This window comes from Hippocampus bargibanti, linkage group LG19 (assembly GCF_051943395.1).
Source record: "Hippocampus bargibanti isolate YZ-2025 linkage group LG19, ASM5194339v1, whole genome shotgun sequence".
NCBI classification, from domain to species: Eukaryota; Metazoa; Chordata; class Actinopteri; order Syngnathiformes; family Syngnathidae; genus Hippocampus; species Hippocampus bargibanti.
Genome location: NC_142752.1, coordinates 12,931,899 through 12,945,746, shown reverse-complemented (window position 1 = coordinate 12,945,746; position 13,848 = coordinate 12,931,899). Strand labels below are relative to the sequence as shown.

General features: G+C 39.2%; 1 protein-coding gene across 3 annotated transcripts in view; it reads left to right on the top strand.

The window, feature by feature from the left end:
• Positions 1–13,848, top strand: part of epha7 (eph receptor A7) — an 89,787-nt gene that overhangs the window by 58,762 nt on the left and 17,177 nt on the right. For all 3 annotated transcript variants that reach the window (XM_089021681.1, XM_089021679.1, XM_089021682.1), the window contains exons 8-10: positions 9–117; positions 10,332–10,387; positions 12,728–12,853. In XM_089021681.1, coding sequence (XP_088877807.1) covers positions 9–117; positions 10,332–10,387; positions 12,728–12,853 — 291 coding nt within the window. The remainder of the gene's footprint in view (positions 1–8; positions 118–10,331; positions 10,388–12,727; positions 12,854–13,848) is intronic.

Here is a 13,848-nt window from a genome sequence, read left to right as displayed (position 1 = left end):
CTCATCAGCTGCAGTTGTCTCCAGCGAGAAAAACCCTGTGATCATAATAGCAGTGGTCGCAGTGGCAGGAACCATAATCCTGGTGTTCATGGTTTTTGGCTTTATCATTGGAAGAAGGTACGCTCTTTCACGCCCGTTGACTCGCCACTTTTGTGAGTCTGATTACCAATTAGCTTTTCAGTCAATCACAAGTTTCATAGCCACCCATGCTGTCATGACAGCTTGCACAAATATTTATTTTAATTTATTTTAAATTATTTACAGTGATGCCTCGGTTTACGAAACCCTTGGCTTCCAAACATTTCGATTTACGAACGTTAAATTCATGAAAATTTTACCTTAGCATACAAACTATTTTTCGCGATACACACGGAGCTGCCACAATGACGTGTGATTCGCGAATAAGCCCGTTCAAGAAAATGGCAGCCGGCTTATTTTTGTTCTCTATTCCCTGCCCCTAGTCGTCGGTTAAAGCCACGTGATTGGTCAAGAACGCAGCAGTGAGGGTTCGAGACAGAGAGAGTGCAGCCATTCTCCAAAATGTAAAACAGCCGACATTTTTTGTCCTCTATTTCCTGCCCCCAGTCTTTGGTTAAAGCCACGTGATTGGTCAAGAACGCAGCAGTGAGGGGAGGTAGTTCAAACATTAAAGAGACAGGCAGATGACAGAGAGTGACAAAATGGATAGAAAACAGTAACATTTGGCCTTGTTTCAACTTTGATAGTTCAAAGGCTGAGTGTAGACTGCAAGGTTAAAATTCCCATCAATCAGCTCCACAAATAACCCGCACAAGCCATCTGTACACTTGATACAAAAAGCTATCAACCCAGCTAAACAGAACACAATTGATGAGGAACAAGGTAAAATTAGAAAGAAGGCTCTGTTCCTCATCAAGTGTTTAATGCTGAGGAAACCGGCCACTCCATTCCATCAAGCCATCAACGACCATCACAAAGGTAAATAAAACCACTTTATCATACAGTACAGTTTATTACTTTAACCCTTTACGGACGATTGTGCCAAATTCGGTACACTAAAGATAAATGCTAATAGATCCAGAAAATCAAAGGTAGCAGTTCAAGTGCTGATTGGAACTGATGCGGCACAAGTTACATGTCCCTTTAAAAAAGGTTATGTGCAGCTTTACCTTTAAGAGCGTCAGTGACATCATCTCCTTCATGCGCAACACAACGTGCTCTCCTCCATCTTCAAAGCACCTTCTATTTTTCGTCATGGATGAAATATCACGTAAGTATATGTTGTAACTATTTTATGAGGTATTCAGAAAAGGTTTACCTTGATACCGAAATGCATAAACTAACGCTAACTTGTCTATTTACCAAGAAATATTAAAAATGAGGAGTGTCATGATCTGGTTGGCGACCAACGGGTGGCGCTGTCAGTCCTGCCTGCAGCCTCGCAGGTGCTGGTCGTTTTAATCAGTGACACTTAAAAGAACTCCCGGCACGACCATCCGTTGTCGGGTCATTGTTTGTTGCATGCTTTGTATGGTGTGCATGTGTTTGTTTAACCTTGGCAGACTTTTACACTTGGTTTTCTTTTGATACTTTTTTCTGTTTAGATGATTTTGATGTTTTACATTTTGTTCCGGCTGACCTTTATTTTAATACAATTTGTCAAACAACCTCCTGCTCCCTCCTGCCTGCTTTTTGGGATCCGCACCCGCCATCACCACCTTGCAAAGTGTGACATGGAGTGTCCCGAATTCGGAACATTCGCCGTGCTAATGCTATTTTCATGATGATATTGTTGATCCTGACTTGGGAACCGATGCGAATAATTCTAAGTGAATGGTGCGTTTTCCACTAATAGCTGTACCTCATAGCTTTGCATTTTCAATATGATTATTGAAACGGAGGTCCATATGTTTTTTTCTAAAATACCCATGTACTGTATATCTTTCCAGATCCTGATGAGAATGAAATAGATGACCACGTTGGTGAAGACATTTTGGCATCTGACACAGTCGTGACTGTTGCATTGATGAATATATTGATGAATTCTATCTATCTATCTATCTATCTATCTATCTATCTATCTATCTATCTATCTATCTATCTATCTATCTATCTATCTATCTATCTATCTATCTATCTATCTATCTATCTATCTATCTATCTATCTATCTATGTCTATATCTATCTATCTCTATCTATGTCTATCTGTCTATCTGTCTATCTAGTCCAGGGGTGGGCAAACTTTTTGACTCGCGGGCCGCATTGGGCTCTAAAATTTGACAGAGGGGCCGGGCCAGGAGCATTTGGAGGGAGTGTTTGGGCCGGAAATACTCTGAACAAGTTATGTCCATAATTTATAAAATCACTTCAAATGACTTCGACTGAGCGTATTTTACAAAGATTCCACAGCATATAGCTATAGTGTACGTTTTAAGACTTGCGCTGAATATTCATGAAGTCTTGTTATCGAGTTGATGACGATCCCCATGTGACGTCACGTTTGGACCGCCCCTGACCGAGAAAGCGACATACAATGCATTTTGGGTACTTAGTTTGGTCTGAAAACTTCGTGTTGATGCGTGTTGATGGCAAAATTAGAAGGAAAACACATAAATAACGCCATGGTGAATCATTGTGTGTTGCACCAAGACAACTATTTGATATTCGCTGACACAAATTCCCAGCTGACAAATCAGCCCATTTCCAACGGAGCTTGGGCGCAATCTTCTGCATTTTCTGGGTGCTACATTGCTGTCATTGACGGCTCAAATTGATATGGTAGGACTCCTTGAATCAATTGCAAACATTTATGCTTTCCTCTTCAGAACTATTTGAATCATATTCATAACTGGATGAGTAACAAGAAAACATCTTCTCCGAATCTGAAGCCATTGTTTTGATTCTCGAGCAAGGCAAGACGTCATGGCGTGACGTCACGAACAAAGGGGTGGGACCTTCTGAAACTGGCCATTTCCGGATTCATTTTGAAGTCATTTTTATTGGTGTTTTTCATTTAACTAAAAATATCAGCCTGCCTGATTTGGGTATTTTAGATGCTATAAAACGTTTTTCTGATGTCAGTGGGAAACAAAAACAAAACATGGTGCCGGTTGTCCTTTAAATGTAGTATGTACAAACCTCATAGCACAGTAAGAACACTACAACCCAATTTATTAACTGTCTTTCAAATGTGAAAAATATCCCTGATCAGTTAATAAATTTGTCTCAAGGAATATGGCGTTTACATACTATTTCGCAGATACTTGGAGGAGGAAATGGAAATAGATTAATATAACATGCACTGTGATTTATCAAGATTGCGTCTGTTTTTAATAAGTTTCCATCGAAGGGGCAAAGTTAAAGAAATCAACATTTATTGAAAAATGGAATCACTTTCAACATTCAAAACATATTACAGTAAAGTCTCGTTATATCGATATCGGATATATCGATAGTCCCGGTTATATCGATACTAGTTCTATGCACGCACGGAGAAAATTACATGCAAACAGGGCCGGATATATCGATAGTCCCAGTTATATCGATATTTTTGCGGACTCCCTTGAATATCGATATAACAAGACTTTACTGTATTACACAACGAAATATTCAAGCTCAATAATACCTACTTGTGTTAAATTCCGCCAAATCATAGATGGTTTGTCCTGACCGCGCGCTCAACAAACTCCTCACAGACGCCCTCGCCTTCACGAGCAAACAATACACGTGTACCGTCGCCGAGTACACAAACATAGACTACCTGCAGTTGAAATTTGCATACTCGGCGCGGCAGCCAATCAGAAGCCTGCTTCTTTCTTCCGGACTTTTGCAAGCGTTATAAAGTCGTGCAATTGCATGTCATTTTCCAAAATAGATGCACAGAACCTAAGCCCAGAAGAAAGATTCAAAAGAAGCTAACAACATATGTGACGCTACAAAACGTAAATTTACATTAAACCGAGACTGTAAAGTGTACGTGAGACTTATGAAAGGGGCTTAGTGGCTCGCAGGAAGCAATGCAAACGTTGCATTGTCCACCGCAATGACAATCGACTACTGCAGCAAAATCTACAGCCATGCACATTTACCGTAAATTAAGCAAGGTAGCATTTATAGTAGGTGCATTCTTGATTTTAAAAAGAACTTTATACTTTGTGACAATGTTTTTAAATGTGATTAGTTGTCTCATTGTTCTTCAAGTTGTGAAAAATGGGGCAGGCAACTTTTCACTTATCTGCCCTGTTGTTCGCTAACTTTTTGTCATGAGTTTTAGACACTGTTTGTACTATAATTTGGGCAAGTTCGGCGGGCCGGATTAAAAAGCCTAACGGGCCATATGTGGCCCGTGGGCCGTAGTTTGCCCATGTCTGATCTAGTCTATCTGTCTATCTAGTCTATCTGTCTCTCTCTCTCTCTCTCTCTCTCTCTCTCTCTCTCTCTCTCTCTCTGTCTCTCTCTCTCTCTCTCTCTATCCCTCTCTCTCTCTCTCTCTCTCTCTCTCTGTCTATCTCTCTCTATCTCTCTCTTTCTCTATCTCTAAATCTATCTCTCTATCTCTACCTCTACCCTCTCTACCTCTAAATCTCTATCTCTCTCTATCTCTCTCTCTATCTCTATTTATCTCTATCTCTATTTCTCTCTTTCTGTCTCTCTCTCTCTCTCTCTCTCTCTCTCTCTCTCTCTCTATCTCTATCTCTCTCTTTATCTCTATCTCTCTCTTTCTCTATCTCTCTCTTTCTCTATCTCTAAATCTATCTCCCTATACCTCTCTATCTCTACCTCTACCCTCTCTACCTCTAAATCTCTATCTCTCTCTATCTCTATTTATCTCTATCTCTATTTCTCTCTCTCTCTCTCTGTCTCTCTCTCGCTCTCTATCTCTATCTCTATCTCTCTCTTTATCTCTATCTCTCTCTCTTATCTCTCTCTTTCTCTATCTCTCTCTATCTCTCTCTTTCTCTATCTCTAAATCTATCTCTCTATCTCTACCTCTACCCTCTCTACCTCTAAATCTCTATCTCTCTCTATCTCTCTCTCTATCTCTATTTATCTCTATCTCTATTTCTCTCTCTCTCTCTCTCTCTCTCTCTCTATCTCTATCTCTCTCTTTATCTCTATCTCTCTCTTTCTCTATCTCTCTCTTTCTCTATCTCTAAATCTATCTCCCTATACCTCTCTATCTCTACCTCTACCCTCTCTACCTCTAAATCTCTATCTCTCTCTATCTCTATTTATCTCTATCTCTATCTCTCTCTCTCTCTCTGTCTCTCTCTCGCTCTCTATCTCTATCTATATCTCTCTCTTTATCTCTACCTCTCTCTCTATCTCTCTCTTTCTCTATCTCTCTCTTTCTCTATCTCTAAATCTATCTCCCTATACCTCTCTATCTCTACCTCTACCTCTACCTCTACCCTCTCTATATCTCTACCTCTCTCTATCTCTACCTCTAAATCTCTATCTCTCTCTCTATCTCTATCTCTATTTCTATCTCTCTCTATATCTCTATCTCTCTCTATCTCTACCTACCTCTCTACCTACCTTTCGATCTCTATCTCTCTACCTCTACCCTCTCTATCGCTCTACCTCTCTCTATCTCTATCTCTAGATCTCTATCTCTAGATCTCTATCTCTAGATCTCTCTCTCTCTCTCTATCTGTCTTTCTCTCTCTATCTATCTTTACATCTCTCTCTATATCTCTCTCACTACTGACGATGGCACACTACAGACGATGTGTGTCATCTACGATGTCCCAAATTCACAACCTCCCATCCCTGAGGCACAGCGCCCACACCACTCTCAACATCAAGGCTAATCTCATGTGAGGACCATCCATTGGCACAAATAGACAGAATAACATCACGTCCAGTGTTTCATGATTCTTCCTATTACTATTCAAATACTTTCAAAGGATTTTCGATGAAAAAATTATGGATATTATTGTTGTACCATGTGCCATGTTTACAGGTGCAAGCATGGTACATGCTCGGTGAAAACTAATATTTACTGCAAAAAAATGCAATGGAAATCCTTGTTTGAATCATCACAAGAACTGCTTTGCATTATTCCATGGTTATTAGCTAGTTTTCTTTATCTTTAAAGGAACTGTGTATTTTTATGTAAACATTTTATATAAATATTTCATGTAAATTATGTATGTATTTTGTGAATATATTTTATGTATTTTTTATTTTAATAAAAAGCTGTCATATGGATAAAAGTCTAGTCTTTGAAGTTGCATTTGACATATGTTTCAAAAAAGGCACCCACTCAATATAGGTCTTTCATGACGATTGTGCCAAATTAGGCACATTATCAACATTTCTACATTATTGGAAAATAATAAAAAATGAAGCTACTAATATATTATTATATCCATCAGTGACCATAAAAATTGAACAGAATTTTTTTTCTCAGTAGAAAATAATTCAGGCAGTAAAGGGTTAATTATAACACCATAGCACATTTATTATACATAAAATAAGGTATATATTGTGTAGTTTTACTGCTTAGAAAATTAGAAAGTAGAAATTTGTTTTATGGGGACCTGGGAATGGATTATTCTCATTTTAATGGTTTCGTATGGGAAATTAATTTTTGGGATACACACTTTTCGCCTCACACACTCTGTCTGGGAACCAAGTTCGTAAGCCAAGGTATCACTATATCTGGCCTTCTTGCTTATTGTGTTGAAAATGTGGGAAAGTTTTGTCATATTGTCTCTATGCTGTCATATTATTTGTTATTTAGTTGTTTTTTTTTTTTGTTCTTTTGACTTCAAGACGGCGCCGCGAGAGTGGCTGCCTTTCCAGCAGCTCATGTATTTCGTTTTTCTACTTTCATTCCTTTCATCACTTTGCTGCTGTGAAATGTACATTTCTCCACTGTGAGACTAATAAAGGCATATCCAATCCAATCCAAAACTGCACTTGGAGAGGCCGGTATCAATTGCCACATTGCGCTGAAATGAGCCAGATGCAAGAAAATTGAATCAGGTTTTTCCTAGATTATATGGCAAGACTCAGTATTGTGACTGGCTCCAAAATTGCATTGTTGAATGCACACTCCATCTCAATATATTTTGTTTGTGGCATTTCAAAAAATGTGTCCATGAGCAGAAAACATCCATGTCCCCTTTTATTTTTGCTCAGCATCTTGCTAGCCACAATAATCTGAGCTGTTCAAGTTTGCGCAAACCCTTCCAAACATGCTCTTAAAAGACCCAAAATCCAACCACAGGTTCCCATAACGGCTGTTAAATTATTCTATATGCATTAACTCCCTCCAGTATTTTGCACGTTGAAGCTTCAAAACAGATAAAAATAATTGAGTAGCATTTTTGCCTTCTATGTGGTTGGTTTGTGTGAGCGATTACATTTCCGTCACTTTTTGCACATGCAAACTATTTGGAAATGAGGCCCTAAAAAAGAGAACATGTATCCGCTACATGTTCTCTTTTTTTAACCATATTTTATTTTAATTATTTATTATTATTTTGGAATGTATAAAAAGGATTTGCAAACACAATGTCGGCTTTTTGTTTGACAAAAATGCTACTCAACTCATTTGATTTTGAAATACAGTGATACCTTGGCTGATCCCAAAAACTAATTTCCCATAGGAAACCATTAAAATGAGAATAATCCGTTCCCAGGTCCCAATAAAACATACATTTCTCCTTTCTAATTTTCTAAGCCTTAAAACTACACAAGAGACCTTTTTTTATGTATAATAAATGTGATATGTTATTATAATTAAAGAAATAAACTGTACTGTATAATAAAGTCATTTTATTTACCTTTGTGATTGTCGTTGATCGCTTAATGGAATGGAGTGGCCGGTTTCATCAGCAATAAACACTTGATGAGGAACATAACCTTCTTCTTTCACCATCTTGAGGAATGATCCCTTGTATGTGCTTTCTCTGTAATAATAATAATAATAATAATAGGGCGGCCCGGTAGTCGAATGGTTAGCACACCGGCTTCACAGTGCAGAGGTCGCCGGTTCACGTACCGGTCCGGCCTCCCTGTGTGGAGTTTGCATGTTCTCCCCGGACCCGCGTGGGTTTTCTCCGGGTCCTCCGGTTTCCTCCCACACTCCAAAAACATGAATGGCAGGCAGATTGACCATTCCAAATTGTCCCTGGTTGTGAGTGTGAGAGTGACTGTTGTATGTCTTTGTGTGCCCTGCGATTGGCTGGCAACCAATTCAGGGTGTCCCCCGCTTCGTGCCCGAAGACAGCTGAGATAGGCTCCAGCAACCCCCGCGACCCTAATGAGGAATAAGCGGTACGGAAAATGAGATGAGATAATAATAATAATAATAATAATAATAATAATAATAATAATAATAATAACAATAATAATAATACATTTCATTTGTATGCACCTTTGTATCTAGTTCCTCATCAACTGTGTTCTGTTTAGCTGGGTTGATAACTTTTTGCATCAAGTGTACAGATGGCTTGTGCGGGTTGTTTTTGGAGCCTGATTGGTGGGATATTTTAACCTTGCAGTCTACACTCTGCCATTGAACTATCGAAGTGGAAACTCTCTCATTGCCGTCTGCCTGTCTCTTTAATGTTTAAACCACCCCCCTCACTGCTGCGTTCTTGACCAACCGCGTGACTTTAACTGAAGACTGGGGGCGGGGAATAGAGGACAAAAACAGTCGGCTGCCATTTTGTTGTTAGAAGAACGGGCTCGTTCGCGAACGACACATCACTCATTGAGGCAGCTCCATGTATGAAAAAAAGTTTGTATGCCAAGGTAAAGTTCGTATGCCAAGGTAAATTTTTCATAAATGTAATGTTCGGAAACCGAAAAGTTCATAAGCCAAGTGATGGGTTAAAAGTGATCGTTCGTTCCTGGTTCATCGCTCTTTAGGGTGTTAGAAGTGGGACGGTGAAATCAGCAGGAAGCCAGGTGTTGAACAGAATAAATTATTTTAATCTTGTAGACATCAGAGACATTGTGAGGTCGGTTGAGGAGAGGCAGAGAGGAAAAGAGAGCGAGATATACGCTCTGGGAGAGCATTTATGTAAGACGGACAGGATGTGACATAATAGGATGTGACATCATGTAAAGGCAGGCAGGATCTGACGTATCAGGAAGTCCAAAACAAAATGCAAAAAGATGTTTAAAGATGTTCGTATAGCGAATTACACCAACATATCCCCCCTGACTAACATATCTAACATCGGTGGAGGTGAATAGAAAGAAGGAACAAATAAAATAAAATCACAAAATAGAACAATCACAATGGAAACAATCTCTAATTAAAGTCATGTCATTCACTACAACAGTCAAATCTAAAAGGCACCCTGGATGGGGTGATCACCAAGACGATGAGGGGGAACGAAATTGTTTGTAGCATTTATCGCAAGCAGGGCCCAGGGTATGATACGGATGAGCGGGTGACTGGGAAAAGGGTGTGATCTGTCGACGTGGCTCCAGTGACGTGCATCGGGAATCTCCTTGACGAACGATGTCCTCGCGAATCCAGATGAAGCTTGTGTTTGCTAAGACGGCTAGCAGCTCCACGAACGTTACATCCCACGTCGTTGTGTTCAGACCGTAGCCTCGTTCTGTGGGGAACAAAAAGAAGACTTGCGGGAGGTCACATGTCGACAGGATGTTTTCATTCTACACAACACACATTTTCTGGGCGTTTCTTTCCCTATCAAAGTCGGTCTCATCATTAAGGCTCTGCAATGCATTCGCTCACAGAAATGGCAGTAAATCAATGTTAGATGTTAGTTGGTTAGTAAATGTTAGTGGTTAGTGAGTCTGCATTCCTGGAGGGCACAAACGTTCTTGGGGAACGACGTTGCAGCCAACTGCACTCATTACCAAAAGTGAAAATTTTGGTAATCCCCATTACCAAAATTGAGCTATTTATCATCACATTGTCAGGTCGGTTGAGGAGAGGCAGAGAGGAAAAGAGAGCGAGCTATACGCTCTGGGAGAGCATTTATGTAAGACGGACAGGATGTGATGTGATAGGATGTGACGTAATAGGATGTGACATCATGTAAAGGCAAGCAGGATATGACGTATCAGAAAGTCCAAACAAAACGATGCAAAAAGATGTTCGTATAGCGAATTACCCCAACACCAAGGGGTTCGTAAACCGAGGTATCACTGTACTCTACACGTTTATTGGATGTTAACAGGCATCACTAAATGTGATATGATATGATTTCAAAACATTCCTAAAATAAAGCCTCCATGTCTCGTGCATTTAGAATGTATTGTTGGTTCCCGCATTGCCATGTATGCAATTAAATGTGTTGATCTGTTTCTTTTGTGCCACCATGTGATGGCTGCCCCTCTCTTCGAATGCTGTGAAGGCACTGTGGGTACAGTAAAACGGATCAAGACGGAGATGAGGAGCTTTATTTTCAGTGTGAGTGCATATATTGTACTTGTTCATAAATAATGGATGATGTGCCTCGGGGGCAGTCGATCTCACGAGGAAGAGGAAAAAAAGGAATTAAAAGCCAGATAGTTTAAAAAGCAAGAGTAAGTGTGGACAGGTGTGCTTTGTTTTGAGTGCTACTTCAAGGCAAATTCTGTCAGTAAGTGTTTTTTAAATATAATAAGAATAAGAATACATTTCTAAGCGCATTTCAAAACTCTCAAGGTCACTTTACAGTCACAGGATCGGTTTTTCTGGGTGAGCAGCGGCAGCCACACGCACCAGCGTTCACTCAACCCAGAAGTAACTCAAATAGATAGAAAGCTATCTAGCTAATAGATAGCTAATAGATAGCCAGCTACATAGCTAGCTATCCAGCCAGATAGCTAATAAATAGCAAAAAGATCGCTAATAGGTAGCCAGCTAGATAGCCAGATCGATAGCCAGCCAGGTAGTTAGCCATTTATTATTTTATCATTATTATTTAAATGGGACATGTAAATCTGGCACAGCAAAGAGAGTGTGGTTCATAGTCCTGAGCTTTTTTGTCTTCATTTTTAGACTTATTCCTATTGCTAAGACAAGATCTAGTTGTGTATGTATTATGTAAAATGTGTATTCATTCTTCCATCCATCCATCTTCTGCCGCTTATCCGGGGTCGGGTCGCGGGTGCAGCAGCTTCAGTAGGGAAGCCCAGACTTCCCTCTCCCCAGCCACTTCTTCTAGCTCGTCCTGGCGGATCCCGAGGCGTTCCCATGCCAGCTGGGAGACATAGTCTCTCCAGCGTGTTCTGGGTCGTCCCCGGGGTTTCCTGCCAGTTGGGCATGCTCGGAACACCTCACGAGGGAGGCGTCCCGGGTGCATCCTAATCAGATGCCCGAGCCACCTCATCTGGCTCCTCTCGATGTTAAGGAGAAGTGGCTCGACTTTGAGCCCCTCCCGGATGACCGAGAAGTATTCATTCTTATTTAATAATAATAATACATTTCATTTATAAGCGCCTTTCAAAACTCTCAAGGACACTTATAGTGATGTTTTCCCCCAACATTTCTTATGTTGGGATCAATTGTTCTTATTTTTAGCGATGCCCATGTTGAAATGACACTGACTTTAACGGTCAAGTATGAAGTAAATTTGGTCAACCACATTTGGAGTAATAACTTTAACAAAAACTATTTCAAGAATACTTTTTATATACAGTGATACCTCAGCTCACAAACTTAATTTGTTACTAGAAAGTGGACGTAAGGCGAACAGTTCCCATAAGACACCATTAAAAATTAGAATAATCCGTTCCCAGGTCCCCATAAAACATAATTTTCTACTAAATAAGCCTTAAAACTACACAAATATACTTTATTTTATGCATAATAAATGTGCTATTGTATTGTAATGAAAGAAATAAACTGTAATGCATAATAATAATTTTATTGACCTTTGTGATGGTCGTTGATTGTAGTTGCTTCTGGACGATAATACCCTCACTCACACTCTCCCCTGCTAGCTGCTTTTCGTTAATCCAAATCAACAGATGTTTTTCAATCTTTTCTATTGCCTGAGACCGTTGCTTAGACAACACAGAAACACCCATAGCCACACGTAGCAGTGGTGGACTTGGCATGCTGATACTGCGACTGTAAGTCCATTGAAGTAGTTACCTCTGCACGACGAGGTTAATGCGCTAACCACTGGACCACCAGAAAGATTTTTAATGTGCCCTGCGATTGGCTGGCAACAAGTTCAGGGTATCCCCCTGCCTGCTGTCCGAAGATGGCTGGGAATGGCTCCAGCGTTGTGAGGTTCAGCAGATGGGAAAATTGCTGGATGGGTGGATTTTTAATGTACCGGTATTCATAAGACAGGCGTGTCAAACTCCTTTTTGTCATATATTTCCCTATCCACTATAAATATATATATATATATATATATATATATATATATATATATATATATATATATATATATATATATATATATATATATATATATATATAGGCAATATATTTTCAAGTTGATGGCTATATATATATATATATATTCACATAATTATTAAAGTTAGTATAATGAGGTGTTTGGTAAAACGCTTATGGTATTACATCTATATATTACAAATGAGAATTAAAAATTTTGTTAGATAATTTAGCAAGCATCATGAAAGTTGACATCTTTTATGTGCTTCCGCGGGCTACATAAAATGATGTGGTTGGACAAAACTTGTCCCCGGGCCTTGAATTTGACACCCATGATATAAGATGTGTTCATATATTTGCAATACAATTATCAATATATGCAATTAGAAATGAAATAATATTTTTTTTTTTATTCAGTTAAATTTCCAGGTTCCAAAACATATATTAACCCCGAAACCAACGAGGACCCAAACAGAGCTGTTCATCAATTTGCCAAGGAGTTGGATGCTTCCTACATTCAAATTGAAAGGGTTATTGGAGCAGGTGCGTCTTTCTACTTTCTCTTTAGTCCCTGCGCTCGTATCTTTTTCATCCAATATTCACATCTTGAGGACAGGATGTCGCTTTCGATGTTGTAAATTGACGAGTGTAATCGCACAGAGACCTAAAATGTCAATCTAATCATTCAATCTCATCCCATCAAAATATTATAGATTTTCTTTAGATGGCAAAATGCATTTGAGAAAATGACATTTTAATTACAGTGATACCTTGGCTTACGAACTTAATTGGTTCCCAGACAAGAGTGTGTAGGGTGAAAAGTGTGTATCCCAAACATTAATTTCCCATAGAAAACCATTAAAATCAGAATAATCAATTCCCATGTCCCCATAATACATAATTTTCTACTAAATAAGCCTTAAACTACACAAAATGTACCTTATTTTATGTATAATTATGCTACGGTATTGTAATTAAAGAAATAAACTGTATAATAAAGTTGTTTTATTTACCTTTGTGATGGTCGCTGATGGCTTGATGGAATGGAGTGGCCGGTTTCATCAGCATTAAACACTTGAGGAAGAACATAGCCTTCTTCCACCATCTTGAGGAATGATTCCTAATAAAATCAAGTTAAACACACATATGCCACTGAATAAATCCTCCTCAACTCCGAATGCATTCAGGGAATCATCCAAACCCATTGTCATAGAAATAGTGGACAAAAGAAAAAAGACAATATCGTCAAAAGTGTTTTGAGCAACAGACTGAGACATCAGTCCAAAGCATTTTATGCTGAGACAATATGGAAGATCAGATGGGAAAAGCATATGACAGTGCTGGCAGACTACATTGGTAAAAAAGATAAATAAATAAGCTAACCCTAGGTCTGTAATAGAAGTAAACCAGGCCAATGTTAGGTTGCGAATATTTTCCGTTTGTGCCCAACAGGTGGCTATGGAGGGCTTCTCCTCTAACGCACCTATTGCTCATCAAGTCATTAGCACTCTTCTTTTAACAGGACTTCTACGACAGAC